Source organism: Tigriopus californicus, chromosome 11, assembly GCF_007210705.1.
Source record: "Tigriopus californicus strain San Diego chromosome 11, Tcal_SD_v2.1, whole genome shotgun sequence".
NCBI classification, from domain to species: Eukaryota; Metazoa; Arthropoda; class Copepoda; order Harpacticoida; family Harpacticidae; genus Tigriopus; species Tigriopus californicus.
Genome location: NC_081450.1, coordinates 14,625,349 through 14,645,072, shown reverse-complemented (window position 1 = coordinate 14,645,072; position 19,724 = coordinate 14,625,349). Strand labels below are relative to the sequence as shown.

Below are 19,724 nucleotides of genomic sequence, written 5' to 3'. Positions count from 1 at the left end.
TCAGATGCTATGCCTTGTTTGTCAGAATGCCAAAACCTTGAAGTTGTTCCGAAACAAATTGCGTGGAAAGCAAGTGCTGGATTTTTAGTAGTTCCTTTTTCTGTCCCTTTTTTCTTTTCTCTTTCCCATCGTTTTTTTTTAGTTTTGTATCCTTGTGACCAAAACATTTTTATCTCACACTCCAATCATCAAATCTGATGTCGGGTGGCCAAATCAATAAACAATAATGTAACTTGGCGTTAGAGCGGTACAGATATGAAACATTAATACTTTAGAGATGTACAACGTAATACTCACAACTTTATTTATTCCTAACAAAATGTGTACAACCTACTAGGTCTCTGTACTAGAGATCCCTGCAACTGCAACCTACATGAATGCACACATTTTTAAGAAATTCGGGGGAATTGTTTATAAGGAATGACTCCAAGGGCTTATGGGTGGGTTTCTTTCACATTCCGAGACCCTTCCTTTGGCACGTGGTAAGGCCAACTTCTTGTTAATCTAGAGCCTCAACTAAAAGAGCCTCAGTGTCCGGAATGGAGCTCCCTTCAATGATTGGAATTTGAAAGGATGGGGGTCTTCTGTGTCGGCGTCGAGGATAACCATGCTTCTTACATATTTTGATGCCAAACGCAGCCAATCGGGTCCAGGCCAGGCAAATTTTTTTGGGAGGTGAGCATGTCTCACATTTGAGATGCCTCACATTACCCTTTAAAGAAACAAAATGGACTATTATTAGCAAGAGATTTAGTACGCTGTCGTTGAATTCAGACATGGTTTATGTTTTCAACCCGCTTTCTGAAGGATTTTTTTGCGGACTTCCTTACCGCTACCAGGATTGGAATCCGAGCAGTTCAAGACGAGAAGATTATTCATTTTACTTGACTTTTATTTATATATATTATTTGATCGACCAACGAATTGGAGTTGGCTGATCTGGCTAATCCTTGAATATAAGGTTGATCCGGAATTTAGTCAAAACTTGTCCAAGTCTGACTTAAATCTTGCTACTGGATCAACCCCTACATAAGCCCTACGAATATTTGAGGGCAGGAAATTGAACAATGAAGGAGCCGAAAAAGAAGAGGTTTGGACTTCATTGTTTTAACTAGCCTGGATTCTCGAGGGCTTGAAGGTGCTCTCAAAACGCACATTAAGCCTCTACGGTCATTACAATTGACCCTCAATCCTTGGTTGGGACAAAGCTCATGAATGCTTTTGAAAACGTACTTACAATATCAGATACCTTTCTTATCTTCTCTGAGTACTGTACGATCCCAACCTTTCTAACCTCTCACAGTACAAGAGCTCTCTCATATCCTCAATGTTTCCTAGTAAAACATCTTTGGACCTGCTCGAGCTTTTGCAAACCTGCTGAACTAATTGGAGCCCAAATGGGCGAGGCATATTCAAGATGCGGCTGGACAATCGACTTGTACAGAGTTAGCATCGTGATACTATCTCTGGACTTAAACGTGCGATATATCCAACCACATGTTTGAAAAAGCCTTACCAACTTTCAACTGGATATGCTCATCGAACTTTCCATTATCTTGGAGGACTACACCTAAATCCTTCATGGGTGAGACCTGCTCAATGTCCTTACCTTTATGATCTAATAGTGGAGTGTCTAATGGCGATCGACCCAAAGGTCATTGAACGGAATTTCATTCCATTCAAGGCCATGTTACTCGCAGCAACCCAGGAATAAATTTGGTCTAGGACCTTTGCCAGACAACCAGAATCCTGACCATTCCTACCAACTACCAATTTTGTATCATCAGCATAAGAAGAGATACTGACATTACTACTACCAAGCTTCTGAAGCGGAGCAATGAAGATGATGAAAAGGAGAGGACCCAAAATGGAGCCCTGAGAGACACCCGACTTGACATCATGTATGTCACTAAGGGATCCCTCAACCTTAACCAATTGTTTCCTACCACAAATGAAACTTCTTAGCCAATTGAGAACCTTGCCTTGGATCCCAAGCTCATGGAGCCTGTTAACTAAAAGGCCATGATCTACCTTGAATTAAGTCGTTGTTACAATTCATTTATCCCAACAGGATATGTTCTTGAACCACTATGCTATATTCAATGTTGCTTTTTACTCACTAACAGATATAAAAACCTCCACCTAACAAGAAAAGAAACATATTTTGGATTTTTTCACTGTTTTTTTTTAATTATTTACTGTTAGTTTTTAAATTACTTACTGTTGGAAATAGAATATATTATCCACAGTTTCATGACTTGTTGATATGTGACGAGGTCATCGTGTAATGCATGTTTGCGTTCGGAAGTAATGATTGGTATGATTGGCTTTAAAGGACACTTGTAACTTTTTGTCTTTCTGGCAAATCGAGTCTCGAAATCTGGAGTCCTGAGCTCAGTTTTGAAAAGCCAAGGAGTGATGAATCTTAGATCGATAAAAAAGTCGTACCATAGTAACAAGTTGGATTTTATCGATCTAAGATTCAATCCTCGGTTTTCAAAAGCTGGGCTCTGGCCCCCTACCGGCTCAAGAGCGCAAAATAAGAGCCAATGCTTTGTATGTAAGCACCGTACTTTAGTACTATTTTCTTTGATTATCTTCAACTTTTCCCCCACTTTTTCCACTTTTTTCGATTCAATGTTTCTTTAGGGAGGATGGTCGAATTGAGTTCAAAGTAACACGGCAGCGGTCTTGTAGATCAAATCCTATTTTTTTATATTGGGACATTGAAGCAAAGAGAAGAAGATGACGTTATCTTCAAATTTTAAGAGCTCGCTCGTAAATTTGAGCCTTAATAGCTCTTTGTTAAAGGATTAAATCCAAGTTTCAGTTCTTTTCTTCCTTAAAGGAATGCTTCATGTAGCATTGCATTTTTTATAAACTCTCTCGGTTTCACTCATTAACATGCATAAGAACTACTTTTTAGAAGAGAAAAGCTGCTTTTAGACAAATTTTTCGTATTTCAGAATTTTCTATTCTTAAATAGGCTTTTTTGAACCTTGGAAAAGTGTTTTGTTTAATATTGAGATTTGTTTGTGGTGTTTTAGTATTTCCTCTGTATTGAAAAGTACCCCAACGACCTCGCAAAATTTGTGCTGACATCATCATGATACAATTGATGGCACACCTGAGGAGGGCAAAAGCGCCTCTTGAAACCCAAACTCCTTCCATACTCACTGTATCATCGGGACCTCTTGGATCACTTCCACCCACCACTGCAATCTCTCTCAAGTCCTTGATTCCATCGAACAAGTGAGTGTTCCCTTTATCTGGCTCGCCGCGATTCTGCACCGAAGCTGGAACCAGATGGTCCAAGATCTCCGGAGGTTCCCGAAGATGCTTCAAGTCCAAGGAACACACGTTTTCGGGGCCAAAGAAAAGCAGGAATAGTCCAACCGAGGTCAGGATCCTCATCGTCAGCTTGATATTCACATTGGACACTGGAGACAGGCAGGCAGGCCCCCCTCGCGTAGTGTTGGATCGAAACCGAACATTTCCGTGACCAATCGATCATCATCTATGATAGTGGTTACCGGGATTTCCCAAGCGTTATTTGAATTGAAGTACGTTGCCCAATTTTGTTATAGGAGTGTTGTAAGAAGTTTAACAGGAAATATTGTAATAACATATCGAATACCTGTATTTGCGAGTCTTGGTAAGGTCAGTGTAAAAATGTCTAAAACTATTTGTATAAACATCGTATACGGAATATTAATCCGGTTTCCATACAAGCTGTAAAGTTTAACTTTTGAAATATTTGGAGTATGCTATGGAAAATACACTTTTTTCAGTTTCATAAGCATGCGTACTTAGGAATGCCTAACACTCCATTCCTTACCATCAATAAAGACTCTAGGACTTGAGTTTTAAGGGCGGCTATTTTTTTAGCATGAAAAAGTATGAGCAAGATACAAATTCATGCCTCAAGGCCATTCTATATTCCAGTCCGGCTGAGGTGGTGTCTCATTAAGATATCTAAAATTGGTCGGGATTTGGCCTTCCGAAATAAAGCAGTGGATCCATAACTTTCTAAACAATGTCTTGGCACGTGTCTTCACTTCTATAACGTATAATACATTAAAAAAAAAACCTGAATACCGCGAGACACTCTTTTGCTGGTACGTTTTACTTTGGACACGATTCATATCTTCGTTTTTATGGTCCAACTCTTGGTCTAATGGGTAGAGATACGGAATTCGGAATCGAATACACCCCTACACTTTGAATGATTCGATTAGTACCTGCTTGAATTGCATTTTGTCCAAGATGGATGGGACGACTCAGATTATGTAATGCTCCTTTCATGAAGAACAGGTTTCATGCGACGAGGACGAATTCTAGGATAATCAAAGGAATCACTCACTGCCCAGATGGTTTGCTAAAACGTTTCACAAGTTTATTTGCGGATTTTTGGACTGTGTTAGTGTGGGAGAGAGAAAGAGAGAGGGATTATGTACAAGTACAAGTATTTACACAAGAGCCGAGAGTTTGACATGACAGTTTCACAATTGGGCGATCAGAATCAAAAATATCATTACTGTTATCATCGTCATAATCAATACTATTCCTCTAGTTTGTGTGGCGTTAGTAGAGTTGTAGGATTAACAGTAGCTGGGGGCGTCATCAATATTTCCTCGAGAACATCGTGAACAAGCAACGAAGTGGTCCAAAGCATCTTTCTCTCCATGAAAAAATAACTCCTTTCGTTTCAAATATATATGTATATAGAGAGAGAGATAGATAGATGGATGGATTGATTTCCCTCTGTCGTCGAGCTGTCCACCCGAGATGAGCAGAACGCACCCATGGTCGGTCGGTGGGTCGTTCCGCTCGTTGTCAATCCGGACTCAAAATCTAATAGATTATTATTAATATTCTTATCATTATTATTCCACCCTAAAGTCTTCCGCGTGTTCGGGGGTGGGGATTTTGCGCTTCTCCGCTTTGGCGCCAAGGAAGGTCACCAAGGGTTCCTCTCCACGAAACCCCTGCCGACATTCCTGCGGCCTCAATCGGCGGCATTGTTGTTGCTCACATTTGTCCCATCCGCCATTCTGGGCACCATACATGAACGGGCGACGGATTCGAAGAGCTTTTGGATCTCCGGAGCGCACGTGACGAATTCGTGTTGCCAAAATGAGAAGCTCGGGTTCTTGATGAGTTCAATGAAGGTGATCAAGAGACCCCAGGGATGGGGCCGGTTCACGATGAGGCGCTCCAGGAGAACGCGCGTGATTTGCTCTTGGATGGCCTCCGTATTGGCCTCGGAGAACAGGTAGAGAAGGGTGCAGGAGAAGTAGTGGGTGTGGGAATTGGGGTAGCGCAGCTGGTTGGCAATACAATTCAAGAACAGATAGCGTCCCTCGGTCTCCAGGTTGACGGCCAGGTTTTGGAAGATGTCCATGTGCGAGGAGTGTGCAATAGTGGACATGTTCGGGGTCTGCCCCTTGGCGCGGATGTGCTGAATGGCGCACGTGCCCACGTGCATGACCAGGGCGTTGATCAGCTGGATGTTGTAACGATTCCCGGGGATGTCCCCATTGCCAACGAGGAGGTTCTCCCGCACATCGGACAAGAAGCTGACGGGCGTGCGGTTCTTGAGGTAATGATCGAGCTCCTTGCGGAAGCTGGGCTTGATCATGGCCGCATAATTGGTGACGGCCCGAGGCGCGATGGCAATATCGGCCAACATTTCCACCTTCAAATTGGGCGTGAATGGGTCGGGCAATCTCATGTTTCGTGGAAAGGCTGACAGGATGAGATTCCGCATTTGAATGCAATTGGGTGGGATCACGTCACAGAACCCGTAGTGATAGTCGCAGAGGAACTCGGGGAAGTCGTGCAGCAACACCAACAGGACTCGCAGTGTACCCCGGTACAATCTGTGCACGGGCTTGGCCAGCTCAGCGTTGCGCAAGAATGGCGACAGGAACTTGAACAAATCCACCAAGAGCTGAGAGTACATCGGCCAACCCTTCTGTTGCGATATGCTGGCCAACATGCGGCCCATGAACACACGGTGCGAGACGATCTCCAACCAGGCGTAGGCGAATCCCGGTGCTTTGCTCGGGCTGAGGATGTGGAGCATGTGGTAGTAGGCCGTGAGCACTTGGAAGTTGATGGTCTCGAGGATCTGATCGGGCGAGTTCAGCTCTAGGAACAGCATGATGAAGATCCGATGGTAGGGGACCTGCTGGAACTCCACATTTCGGACGTCGTGATCGATGAGCAGCACCCCGGCCACGATACCCAACACCTTGTTGAGCAGGTTCACCTTGGTGATGGTGTTCTGGGTCTCTCCGGAATGCTTCACGAGGAGTGTGATCAAACGAACATAAGCGTCCAAAGTGTGGAAACACTTGGCCCGCACCAAAGTCGGCGAGTTATGCTGCTCTCCTAGGGCTCGATAGCACAGGTCAACGCACATTTGGGTCGACATGCGGAAGAATCGCGTGATGAGGTCATCGGTTTTCAGGATGCCGTGCTGGTTCATCAGCTGAACAAACACGATGAAGGCTTGTCGGGAGTCTTTGCCCGCTTCACGACTGTGGTAGGCGTTGACCCATTCTCTGAGCAAGAACTCGGTCTTCTCGAGGAGGCCGGGTGGATCCTCAAACTCTTTGGCTTGTACGATCCCGCTGTGCAGTTGGCCGGTGGGACCTGACAAGGCCAGGTTCTGTTCCAGTCGCTCGCTGGACATCTTGATCATCTCCATGAGGTTGGACAGGCCATCGGGGGGCATTTGCGAGGAGCTGGATATCTTCTGGAGCACCTCAATGGTGCCGAATAGGTCGCTTTCGATGATTTGTGCGTTGGAGCGGTCTTCGATTAAGTAAACGTGACAGATGCGCATGGCGAACTTGGTGGCCAGGACGTTGGCCCCGTTCTCCATGCTAGCTGCCAGGTACTTGTCGTACTCCTGGAGGTTGATGAAACTGAACTGGATCAGCGAGTTCACGGCATCCAGATTGTAGCGGAGCTCTTCCTTGGCCTCGATGAGGAATTGCGTGACCTTGGCATTGGTCCAGGCTTGACCAAAGGCGCGGCTGTCTGCGATGGCGCGGAAGATCAAGAGATTGGCGTCTCGATATCTGGCCAAGGCTTCGGTTTCTATTTGAGTTGGCTCGTTCTGGGCAATCAGGCCTTCCAGGAGGTTCTCAACAGCCTTCTGGACGAGAGTAACCACATTCTGTGGGTCCTTGGATTGCCTAGCACGACCCATGCACTCCAATAGTCCACGGAGATTGGTCATGTGCGGATTAGTGGGCAAGTGCGTGCAATTCTCGACGAAACCCTTGATCTTGTTGAAGACCTCATCCAGGATACCAATACACTCGTCCGGAGTCTGTTCAGGCGTGTTAGCGCCCATGGGCCTTGGCGGTCCGCCCCCCGCACCCGCCTGCGGTCCTGGCTGAGGCCCCGCCACGGATGAGGCGACATTGCCCGCTGGAGTCTCGGCCACGCTGGGCGTTCTCGGAGTGATGGCCGCGGCCTCGCGCTCACTCAAAGGCTTGAATCCTGGAATGTGTCGGGCGTATTCGTCGTAAACCGCCCTTTGCGCGGGTATCACTTGACCCGGTTTGATACGAATCGCCTCGGGCATCTGCTCGTTTTGGTAGGCCAGAGCCACGGGATCACAGTACCGCCGACCTTCTTTCTTGGCCAAGATTCGGCTATCGTACTCGCTCTTGAGACGCTTGTCGATTTCCGGCAGGGCCTTTTCGATGGCCTTCTTCTGAATGAAGGCACACGCCAACTCGACGTTGTCGGCCGCGATTTGATTGGCCGTGGCGTCAATGAGCTCTTGCTGTTGCGGCGTTAAATTGGTGCCCAGAGAGGCCATGAAGCTTTTCATGTGGGTCTTGATGGAGTTGTTCAGGTGATCACGGCAGGTAATCATGGCCATACCAGCCATGAGGTTGCGTACCACGGAGTGTGCAGAGCTCCGCATACGTGCCTCGTCATGATCCAAGGCAAAGTCCTTCTTGATGAGTTGTTCACTCGTGGTCAGGGCGATCTTCATGGCCCGATCAATCACAGGCGAAGCCCATTCCTGAATCGATTTTTCAATGGATAACTTGACCAGCTGGGCAAAATCAGGCTGCTCTTTCAGTAGGGTCAATCGGGGGTCCACGGTGATTTGGGACACGATCCCGTTCAAACTGCTCGTATCGATGTCCATAAAATGGAACTTGGGCTCAAGAGGCTTGTTCTGACTGGGCACGGGCATGGAGGCGGCCATGGCGGCTGCAGCGGATTGAGTCACGTTCGAGGACAGATGGGCCGTGGCCTGAGACTGGGACGTGGGAAGAAGGGTCTCTCCGGTGGACCCGGCTGAGCTGGCAGTCACTCCGGAGGTGACGCTCTCGTTCATAGCCGACGCCGACGAGCCCATCATGCCCAAATTGGCCGTGGGCCCGGCGATCAATGCCCGACCTAGGCCCGCACCCGCAGCACCAGGTTGATGTTGTGACAGCATGGAATGCGACGGAGGCCCGAAGGGTCCACCACTCGGCATCATTGGGGCCATGTCCATGCCCATGTTTTGAGGCATGGGCGGGTGGTCTAGTTTGCGATGAGCTTGCACGAACGAGTTCTCCATGGAGCTCTTGGGTGGTCCGGAGGAAGTGATGGGCGGCTGGCTCATGCCGAAGTTGTTGAAGTTCAACATCCGATTGAGTTTGTCGTAGTCCTTGAGAAGGGTCCCGGGGTTCAGGTTGGCCAATTTGAGCGTGAGAGTTCGACACAGGACGTCGATCTCGAACTTGAGGTTCAGCTTGAGGTCGTGCTCTTGATTGAGTTCGGCCAAAAGGTTCATGATGCCCATGGTCCAGGGGCAGGGTGGTTTGAAGACGCGGCTCTTGGCGCACGACTCGAGGACCTTGGCCACAAAGGGGATCACGTAGAGGAGCTCTTGTTGTCCATTGTGATATGCTTCAATGATAAGCGGCTTGAGATCTAGGTCGACCATTAGGATGGGTCGATTCCGATGGAGCGTCATCAAGCCAAGCCAATGGCCCAAGTTCTTGAGGAGTGAACGATCGCTGAAATTGGCAATGGCCTTGTCACTGCCCAAGAGGATCTGGATGTTCCCGAACGTCTCCCGGAGCACGCAATTGTACAACTCCTCCTTGTGGAGCGTCTCCAAGAAGTTGGCGTAGAGTGAATGGAAATTGGGTTCGATGCTGGCCCGTTTCATGACCAGATACTGGGCCAGCCAACCGAAATATTCTTCGCCCAAATGCTCCATGAGCTCTCGCGATTTCTGACTCATATTCATAAGACTCAGGTTGTTGAAGATGAACGCCACTTTGTCCTGGATCTTCTCCGAAGGTATGGCCAAAGCCACGGCCTTCTGTCGCGCGTTCAGCAAGGTATCGATGTTGGTGGTGTTGGCGATGGACGGCCGTCCGCCCACGGTCGTCACCGTGGGTCGGGCAATCGTGCTCGACGAGGCCACGGTCGACGTCATGGGTGCCACGGTCGACGTGGGTAGAGGCTGTTTGTTGCCCTGGGGCCCCGAAGATGACGATGACGGCCCCGAGCCCACGGCGCCTGATGAGGCGGAGGCTGAAGTGGTGGTGGTGGCGGCGGTGGGCGCGGCGGTGGGCGGGGCACTTGCCAAGCCGGCAGATTGGAGCTTGATCGTCTCTTCAATGTGGGCGGGCAGCACCGGACCTGAAACCCATGATATAGAGGTTACACAATGTTTTCGAACATGTCTTTCAAAACAATCAAGACGGTGGAATAAAAATGTAAGGTAAGACAAGTCTCTCTTCAATTAAACTTTAAACACTACAACAACAACAACTACTAATACTACATGAATGCCTCTGCGGTGAATTCCCATCCATATTTCATTACGAAGCTCAACATTTCCTATATTCCCTCAAATTTCTAGCCAAGTGGAATTAGCGACTTGTGGTGAAGCTCGACCATTTCTGCACATCAGAAGAGTCGGAACAACTCGAATCGTGATCAATGCTAACGAAAATTTGAAATTTCAACACTGCCAAGAAACGGGCCCGTTCATATAAGGTCGCTCAATAGTGCAAGCTTGAATATCACGACCAAAATATTGGAGCTCTAAAAAAGTTCATTTCTGATCAAAAAGAAACGGAGCCAAAGACGTGTTCAAAATGCTGCCCAATTCGTACAACTCCAATTGAAAAGCGTCAGAAAACCAGAACACTGTTTGGTTTCAATTTTCGTCAAGGTGGTGTGAACTCACCAGCTGGTTTGTCAGGTGGGACATTACTTTGTACGCCGCATTCCACCCACTCGATCAGGTGGGGAGGAAAATCTTTGAAATGGTCGATACCAGTGATGTGTTGACAGTATTGAGGGTAGTCTTTTAATCTCATTTTGAAGCGATCCAGGGCTGCCACTCCGAAGTAGTACATGTTGCTTGACGTTGGCTTACGAATGGCGTCAAGAACGAATCTCAAGGCCAAGCCCAATGGAACAAGTGTCACCAGACCGTGCTCGATGATACCTGCAATTTTGAAATGTTATTGAAAGTTTGGCGCGACCTTTCTCACACACGAACTTGTATCATAAAGATAACCAGTCAGTATGGGCAAGTCTGCATACCTCCGAAGAGCTGGGCTGTGATGTGGAGCTCCTTTTCCGGGTATTGCGGGAAGAATTTGTACTCCTCGAACAGGTTCTTGATCATGCATTGAAACACCTCTTTCTCGCGATGGTTGGCAGACTCTTGGAACCGTTTGAGCAGATCTAGTACCTCGTCGATGCTCAATTGGTGGTTGTAGATCCGTTGGAAGTAGCTGTTGGCTTCGTCCTCGATTTCCCGAGGGATCTGATTGCCGCCACCACCGGGTCCACCACCGGGACCACCACCGGGTCCCCCACCGACCCCTTCTCCAAACAGGTTAATGCCCCCGGGGCGATCCATAACCCCACCTGGAGGTCCTCCTGGAGGTCCTCCTCCTCCAGAACTGGCTCCAGGGGCCAATTGGGCCGAGGACGATCCCGACGCTATGGGCATGGGTGGCATCCCGCTGAAAGGGGACGGAGAGTTGGCGTTTCCGGATGCAGCCGCGCTCTCCATGGAAGTGGGCGGCGGCATTGAGGAGGGACCCCCGCCAAAGATCCGACTGGGCGACCCCCCCGGACCGACAGCCCCGCCCCCTGAGACGAGCGGACCGAGGCTTGAGGATCCCAAACTGAAAGAAGAGCTGGAGCTGGCCACCGACGACGGTGGGAGATGCATGTTATTGAACTGACTGGTGATGTTCATGAGCGGGTCGTTGGGGTTCATAGGGAATCCGCCCTGTCGAGGTGTTGGACGAATGGGACTCCCGATGGAACCGGCCGGACCTGCACCCCCGCCGCTATCCACGTGAGAATGGGGCGGTCTCATAATGCTGGCGGGTGCTGCGGGTGGAGGCGGGAGCTGTTGGTTGGGTCTGGGATTGGCCACGAGGGGTTGGCTCATCTGAAGCATGGACACAATGGCGTCTTTCAAATCCGAGTGCAAATGCGTGACCTGTCGCATGACGTTTTGCAGGCAAGCCAGAATGGTCACCAAGGACTCCAGCGAGAAGTTGGCCTTGACCAGTTGTTCTTCTTTGAGGGGACCCGCCGCGGGATGATTGCTTGAAGAGAGGCTGGGGAGTTTGCGGTGAAGGAATTGAATGCTGGCCTTGATGAAAGCCTCACCGTGTTCTCGGATCTGGTCGTTGATCCACTTCTCGAGGTTGAGGAACTCGCGTCGTGAAGCCAGCACGGCCAGGTCGATCACAAACGGCACCTTCTTGGCGTTCAAGAGCATCGTGAGAGCCTTCAAGTCTTGGGCAATGTCAAGCACACGTGAGAGACGGGCTTGCTCGTTGTCACCGTCCATCTGGGCCTTGGAATACCAATCGGCCATGGACAGAACCATGAGTCCCTTGAGCTTGAGGTCCGAACCCCAAGCGTAGCTGAGAATCACTTGGGAGTTCTGGTGGTGGTTGAAGAACACCTGAAGCATCTGGGCCAGGATCTCGGTCCGGAAGTTGGTCAGGGGAGGATTGATCTGAATCAGGCCCAGGGTGAGCACATCCGGGCAATGGGTCTTGGGGAACTGGAACATGTCTCGGACAGCCTGATCGTGACCGTGTTCGGCCAAGGACAATAGGGTGTCCAAGAGCTCCAGGGATCGCCACGAGGCTGTGTCGATGTTGCTGAAATCCGGCTGGACCTTCAGGAGATTCACAGCCACGGAATGGTAGACGTAATCCGTGAAATTGAAGATGTCTGGATTGACCAAGATTTGCTGGAAGAGAGACACTTGGCCTTCGGTATGTTTCCAAATTCGGTAGAAGGAGTCCACGGGAAAGGGCCGATGAAGGCCTTGAACTTTGAAGCCCAGATTCAGGGCCTCAATCAACAGGATCAAACCCTGGCGATCCTTGACCACAAATCCAGGGTGGTCCAATTCGAGGGTGATCTCGTTCCAATGCAGAGTAGACTGGAGCTCGTGGATGGCTTTGATGAACACCTCCATGTTCCACGTCTTGGGTTCGTTCTTGTCTTTCTCCCATATGGACGTGCCTGTGGCGTTCATGTTCTGAAGGGTCAGCGAGTCATCCAGACCCGTGTGGGTCCGGATCATGATCCCAATGATCCGGGCCACGACCGAGGCTGTGATTTTGTTGGGCGAGCCCAACATACGCATCAGTTGAGCCCGACATGAGTCCAGCTTGCTCGTGAACTGATACCCGATCTCCCCGAGCAAGCCGGGGAGGGCCAGTTCCAAATTGGAAGGCGGTGGGACCGAGGACGGACCCCCGGAGGACATCATGAGGTCTCTGGACTCGATGATGATCGAGGAGGTTGTCTCGAGGGCCAACTCACAGGTTGGACCGGAAGTCTGGAAGCGGAAGTGTAATCGAGTGTCGTTATGAAATGAAGAAAAGACTGAACTCAATCAATTTAAGTGATCATATTGATCGCGGTTACTTACCTCGGGCGAGACTTGCTTCAAGGAATGCAATCCGTCTCGGATCTGGGTTCTGACTTCAGTGGAGATGAGACGAGAACCAGCGAGATCGAGCAGGATTTGAACAAGTCCAGGCGAGCTCTCGATCTCTAGGATCGAATCCTGGAACAAAAGCCATCACACAACATGAGCCGTCAATTCCAAATGCGAAATGAATGTCCTCTGTTCTGGACTTCCCCCTACTACGAGGTACACAAAGAAAGCTCGCCCTCTTTTTCTCTCTCTCTCCCTTTTTCTTCCTTCCTTCTCTCCTTTCGTCTCAACAATCATGGTACGAGTAAGCACAAAAAGACAGGGAGAAGGAAGGAGAGAGAGAGAAAGAAGGACGGAGAGAAGAGCCTCCTTCTCCACTTTCTTCTTTCACGACTGGTTGAGTCCGTTTTCAGCTGTTTCCCAGGCTCACCAAAGACTGAGCAACCGACCGAACGATCGAATGAAACTCCCTAAGCCCGAGGCCAAGAACCGAGTGACTTGACAGAAGAGCATCTGATTTGGCAGTCGAGAAAGCCGGTTCTACATGCAAGGCCTTCTACGAACGACCGGGAAGAGCGAAGAACATTGACAGGGCCCCATTTTCCCCCCGCCTTTCTCGACATACAAACAAAAGCGCTAATCGAAAAAACTTGACGATTTCAGCTCAATATATAAAACCGAGCAATAAATAAATTAACCTTAATAGGTCAAATCGTTCTGAACTGATGGTAAACGTCCATGTGTCCTCGACCGCCTCTTAAGCATGAACACATTCGAACATTTCAAAGTAAATACAAAATGTGTATGTACTATACATACAAATAAACGCTTCTGTGCATAGATAATGACCGACATTGCGGTGTCGACCTAAATGAACCACGCCCATTCTATCTCGGAAAACCTGCTCGTACTTACAAGGGGTGTGTCGGATTCAAATTTTTGAACGTAGTCAGTCAGTCGGGCTTGGAATCGCGACGTGGCCGCCTCTTTCCAAGACTGATCCGGACTCCGCGAAAGAGCCAATAAGTAGACGAGTTCGCTCAAAGGCGAGAGCTTCAAGTTCTGCGCGAAATGAGTCAAAAATGGAGAGTTGGGTTTGATCGAAGCCTCTTGAAGGGCGCCACACCAGGCACTGGCAAAATGGGAACGGTTCCAAAAGGTGGCACACACTTGGCTAAGGACCTATTAGGACGAGATGAGAGGACATGGAATGAATTGAACTGAATGAATGATCAACCTTCAAAAATTAGTCTTGTTATTAGTCTGGATGGATGGATGGATGTACCTGAAGGGCAAGCGATGGCTTGGATGACGGGTTTTTGGCGCCAACAGCGACGTGACACTCTTGGAGAAGGCTTTGAAGGGCGAATCCTTCGAGATCGGTCCCAAAACGTTGATAAGTACTTGACAATTCGGCCAAAACACGGTTCACGACAGCTGGAGAGGAAGTCGATATCGCGTGGTTGGAACTACTATTCTTATTGTTGCGATGATTTCCACTTGGGTGAAGCGTTGTCAAACTGGACACCTATGAGAGCACAACAAAGGCGATTGTTAAAGAGAGAAAATCCACAAATTCAAACGATTTACGGACTTGTTTATCGACGGGGGTGGGGAACACACAAAGGCTGATTAGTGCTTGTTTTTTTTCTTTCTTTTTTTTATCCACAAGGGCAAAAACAGTTATTTGGCGAGACCTACGCAACTCTCGGAAAGGTATCCTGTGCATTTTTTGACTACTAATCCGATTTTTCTCCAGTCTTCTTTCTACCCGTTACAATCTTGAAATATATTTCTTTCTATCATTATTATCACCCTATTCACATCAATTCATCTTTGGACTTGCACATCTATGTATTTTGTACCACGTAGTCTGTTCTAAATTTGAGGAATGAAGGTGTGTTAATTAAGAAATGGAAATAATTCAAATAGTCGATTACAGGGTGGCGAACGGCCATGGCCCCAACACATTAAAAGTGGTCACTCTTTTCGTGGTTCAGCTGGCCAATGACCACTAGGCGCTTGTGTCCTAACCTCTTTTTTAGTGGCACAGGAGGTTGAGTTAGCAATTCTGACGATATATTGTCCTGCCCTGACAAAGGGAATTATTCCAGCTGATTAGTAGCTTGCAATTTCGTGGGCAAGACCACATAAAGTTCATGGGACTGTTATCTTGGGTTGTTTAAGATGTAAGCAAGTCCTAAGAAAGTTCAATTTCAACCGACATTAGGGTAAAGGGCTATTTCACTATGGGTTAGGAGTCGGGATAATTCCGTTCTAATTCAAAGTGAAGTCTAACAAACCAAAGGCAAGGGCAAAAAAAGGACCAAGGAGAGTAGGACAATGCACCCATCCGTCAATTGAACCCTTGGCAACCAACATTAGTACACCATAGGGGATTACACTATTTTCCGTCATGGAGGACGCACCCTCATCTTTGTTGGCGAGATTTTTTGTAGAAAACCTAGAGATAGGGTAAAAGCGTTTTCAATGTAATATTTGTGGGTAATTATGTGTTTAATGGGACCTGATCGGCTTATGTTGAGAGTGCACGCCCGAGCCATGTCAGGTTGAATGAAAGAGCGTATTTGAGAGAATCAGGTATGGAAAGAGTCCACGAGGGGAATCGTTGTCATTTGTGGAATGTAAATAAATTCTGAAAATGGGCTTATTAACTTCATAACGCGCCATCATGGGTTTCGGGTCCATGAGTTTTTTTGAATACAAGATGTGGGCACAATTAAGCCTCTCAATTCATCGTGCTAAAGATGACGTCACCAAATTCGAATATTTGATCAGGAAAAACACTCTCGTCCCACGGGCTTTATCAAAATAAAGGCATCCTCTAACTAGCCATTGAAAACATACACGACTATAAAATCTACTCCTCCATAAATATCGACTCCTTAAGTCGGATTCAATTACAGCCCTAGATATGACGAACTACCGATAAGCAAGTGAGTGATCGCGCTTACGGCCTCCAGAAGCATATTCAAACTCATTTTAGAGGCTTCATAAATGCCAGACAGACGGCTCCTTAATGGACGGAACCGGTAAGACCATGTACCATGTACCATCCCTTTCGTGTGAGGGTGGTATGGATGAAAGTGTGCCTTGGCGTGTATTGGGATAGACTCACCAGTTGGACGATTTTGGCTCGAGCCAAACATTGGGCATCCAGGCTCATAGTCCCATGAATTCGGTGGAAGAAAGGCGCCCGCGTGCCAAGCGGGATCCACAATCCGGGGGCGACGTCGTGGTCAGACCACCACGCACGCCGTACGGATCACGGCCAAAACCAACGTCAACAACAAGACCACAACAGCTACAACCACCAGGTAATAAGAGAGCTCGAATCGAGCAATCGGGCGTCGTCGCCTTAGCCCAACGCCCCACTTGGCCGCCCCTGCACGCGGGGCCAGCCCCCGCCACGATGTCGGCCGGTTATAGGGGCGGGACGAGGGGGTGGAAACGGGGCGGGCGGAGTGTCCGATGGAACGGGATTAGCGCGGAAAATGCGGGTCGGAAGGGAGAGAACGGACCAGGGGCCAGGGAGAAGTCAGAGAGACACGACAGCACGATCCGACCTTCTTGATGTCTAACTCGAAATGAGAAGCTCGTGGACCAGGCTTGCTATTTGGGGCCGAGCGTTTCGTCTGAAATCCGGCCAGATTCGGGCTTCAGAAAGGGGTGGAAGTTCACAGAGGTTTATATCTCAGCTTTGTGAAAGGTGTCTGCCTTCTCGAAAAGGTCAGAATCTAAAATGGTACAAACAATTTAGACTTGGTCATGATGTTTTCAGGACTTATGAACCGCTACAGAGAATCCTGCCCCAAGTAGTAGACTCCAGTTTAATCCTTGGCTTTTTTCTGTGATTGATACAGCTTCAGACATGGAATAATGCAACCTTGGTAGAGGCTTACTTACTTCGCATCTCGATTTTTTTTCTAAACATCTTACCAATTGATCAAAATTAATGCGATAGGGAAAAACAGAAGCAAAAAGTAAATAAATCTAAATAAAATAAAAATGCACCACTGATGCAAAAAGTGTGATTGATTGGCCATCTATTGATTCCTTAAAGTAGTAACTGTTTGTTGATGTCAGCACAAATTTTGGAAGGTCATTGGGGTCCTTTTCAATACAGGAGAGGCGCTAAAAGCAATACACAAAGCGCAATTCTAGACAAAAAAAACTTTTCTAAGGTTTCAAAAGTTCTTTTGTAAAACTAGAAATTTCTAACGGATTGAAATAAGGCCCAAACAGCCTTTTTTTCGGCAAAAAACACCCTTAAGCATGTGAATGACTACTACTGTGACAGTTTACTTGCCTGCAATGCTACATAAATCATTCCTTCAACAAATAGATTAGTTGGAGCCCTAATTCAGCCCTTTGACAAAGAAGTATCAAGTCTCAAAAGTACGAGTGACCCCTTCAAACTTGATGGCGAGGGCGTGTTCCATTCCTGCTCAAATGTCCCTAAAAATAGATCGTGCCAAGAGGCACACAATAAAGGTACGTTTTTTAACCAAGGCTGAATTTCCAAGGCCAAAACGCTTACCCTACAAGGTTCAAAATGCAATAAATCAGGACAATCACGCCAAGCTTCATTATCAATGTTCGACAGTGAAACATGATGACAGAAAATCTCTGTTGTAGTTCATAGCTGAATTGCTTATAGGCCTGCTGGTTCGTCCCCAGATTGAATGGGATGAGTAAACTAGAATAGGATCGGTATTCCCTCAAATATGAAAAATATCGAGAAACACACACCCTATGCAGAGGTTCACGTTGGACGTATAAGTCTCCCAAACAGCAAGCCTGAGCTAGTGCCTTTTTGTCGGGGACGGCTAGGATTTTCCGAATTCGTCGAAAGTTGACTAGTACTTGACAGACTGTTTTTGTCCAATCCTCAGTTTTTCATCGATAACTTGTAACTTCTTGGAAAAACTTGAAGAATGAAAGGAATACTTTGGCTGGAGTGCATTGAATTTATCACACAAAGAAATCGTCAACAGAGTTTTCGTTGCCTGAAGGGTTCAAGCGAGAGACTCGACCACGAATTATGGGCTCGCTGGAAATCGTTCAACGTGCCTGAGATGGAGGGATGTGAACTTCCAGACTCAAGCGTAGTCTGGATTGGAATCAGCTGATCGCAATGTCAAGGCCGAACCGGCCTGAGAACGGCCCAAATGAGAACAAAGAGGGAAAGCGTCTCTTCACCAAAGCGTGAGATTTGAGTCTCTTTTCAAGGCAGAAAATCAATGAGTAATAATGATCTTTAAAGGTTAGGTGATTCCGTTTTTAGTGTCACAGGGCCGTTCGGGCACTCTTAGGTAGCTTGGACTATCTTGAGCCGTTACATGTTTTTTTTTCCTTTTTTAGCACGACCATGGCCTTGATCATGAATGTCATAGTTTTGAATCAAAGAATAAACTCTTTGCCACGTTTCATTCAAAGGGTTCTATTACTCATCCATGAGCCAAATATCTGCTATTTAGGTTTATGTCGTTAAATTTACTGCCCGGCTCCTCTGTGGATCGTACTATCGCAGCGGCAAAGCCAAACACACTACTCTGATAATCAGTTCCGTTGATTTAACACGTTTATGGTACTTGACGCTCATAATTATTTCAGGCAAGTAATAAATACTGTTTTCGGATGAAAAGTGTGCCATAGAGTTTACTTTTTGATTCAATACGATTATATTCATGGTTAAGGCCACGGCAGTGCTAAAAAAGGAAAAAGATTTGTGTAACGCTCAAGCTAGTCCAAGCCGCCTAAGAGTGCCTGACCGGCTCTGTGACACTATTTTATCTCCTCGCGGTAAGAAAAAAAGGGAATCATCTAACCCTTAAATACCATTCTTCATTGAATTCTTGAAATTGATGTACTTAACAATAATACATAGAACCACTTTTGAAGTATACATTGATCCAAAAATAAAACGACTCAAACAAAACATTCAAAACTTGGCTCCTGGTCAAGGAAACTATTTGTCATATGTAAAGAAGAAGTGTATGTTGGACAAACAAAGTGCGTCCCAACCTCAAATGTACTGTCTCTCCAAAAACTACCATGATAAAAGGGAGAGCTACTCCAAGTGGATAGATGGAATACATATGCAGGCAGTTGTTGATATATCTGTAATCTATTTTATGCTTTCAAACAAATATCTAGAAAAAATGAGGAAAACTTGAAATTTGACAAGTTTTTCCGTTAAATTGACACAAATTTATTGTTAAAAAAATCCGAATTGCAGAAATATTGATATTTTGGTGCTGAAATTGCATAACAAATTGCAGAAAATTGTCAAATATTGCAAGTAAAATTGCAAAATTGGCAGACAGCTCTGGGATATGGTATTTTTAGGTATTTTTTGCAAGAGTTGCACAATTCGCAGGATGCAAGTTTTGGCCGGCCCTATTTATGACAAGCACCATTGAAAATGTACTTCAAGGATACCCCTAGCTTTGTCCTTAAAGACAAATATTTTTTTTGATTCATGATGTAGGGACATTTTTTGTTGTTACAATTAATTTTGTTACTCTCTAATTCCTTTCTGAATCCAGTTTTCTTAAAAGATCAAGTCCTTAAATTGTGCCATTCGAGATCTGAAATGAAAATTAACCCATGCGACCTACTTTTTGCTTCAGAAAACACGTTAGTTTGGACCGAATAATGTAAACCTATAAACATGATGATACACTCTCCGTTGCTTTAGCCAAAGTGTTTACTGGCAGACTGA

At 46.9% G+C, this 19,724-nt stretch overlaps 2 protein-coding genes across 2 annotated transcripts; both read right to left on the bottom strand.

Annotated features, from left to right (window-relative positions):
* Positions 1–280: 280 nt before the first annotated feature.
* Positions 281–3,460, bottom strand: LOC131890550 (uncharacterized). The gene is made up of 2 exons (XM_059239916.1): positions 3,178–3,460; positions 281–712 (listed from the first exon to the last, which is right to left on the bottom strand). Exons 1-2 carry the CDS (start codon positions 3,412–3,414, stop codon positions 500–502), a joined length of 450 nt encoding a protein of 149 aa, XP_059095899.1. The 5' UTR covers positions 3,415–3,460; the 3' UTR covers positions 281–499.
* Positions 3,461–4,371: 911 nt separating this feature from the next.
* LOC131891135 (CCR4-NOT transcription complex subunit 1-like) lies at positions 4,372–16,597 on the bottom strand. Its single transcript, XM_059240652.1, has 7 exons — positions 16,116–16,597; positions 14,262–14,504; positions 13,892–14,158; positions 12,968–13,105; positions 10,594–12,874; positions 10,232–10,495; positions 4,372–9,678 (listed from the first exon to the last, which is right to left on the bottom strand). The coding sequence occupies exons 1-7, from the start codon at positions 16,161–16,163 to the stop codon at positions 5,009–5,011; spliced, it is 7,911 nt and encodes a 2,636-aa protein (XP_059096635.1). The 5' UTR covers positions 16,164–16,597; the 3' UTR covers positions 4,372–5,008.
* Between the last annotated feature and the right edge of the window lie 3,127 nt (positions 16,598–19,724).

Bases quoted from the DNA above. Each gene is read 5' to 3' on its own strand.
- LOC131890550 (XM_059239916.1), bottom strand. From the start codon at position 3,414: ATGAGGATCCTGACCTCGGTTGGACTATTCCTGCTTTTCTTTGGCCCC. The intron at 713-3,177 runs GTGAGTATGGAA...GTTTCTTTAAAG, and splicing joins CAAGAGGTCCCGATGATACA to GGTAATGTGAGGCATCTCAA.
- LOC131891135 (XM_059240652.1), bottom strand. From the start codon at position 16,163: ATGAGCCTGGATGCCCAATGTTTGGCTCGAGCCAAAATCGTCCAACTG. The intron at 14,505-16,115 runs GTGAGTCTATCC...GTGCTCTCATAG, and splicing joins GAGCCAAAATCGTCCAACTG to GTGTCCAGTTTGACAACGCT. The intron at 10,496-10,593 runs GTATGCAGACTT...TCAAAATTGCAG, and splicing joins CACAGCCCAGCTCTTCGGAG to GTATCATCGAGCACGGTCTG.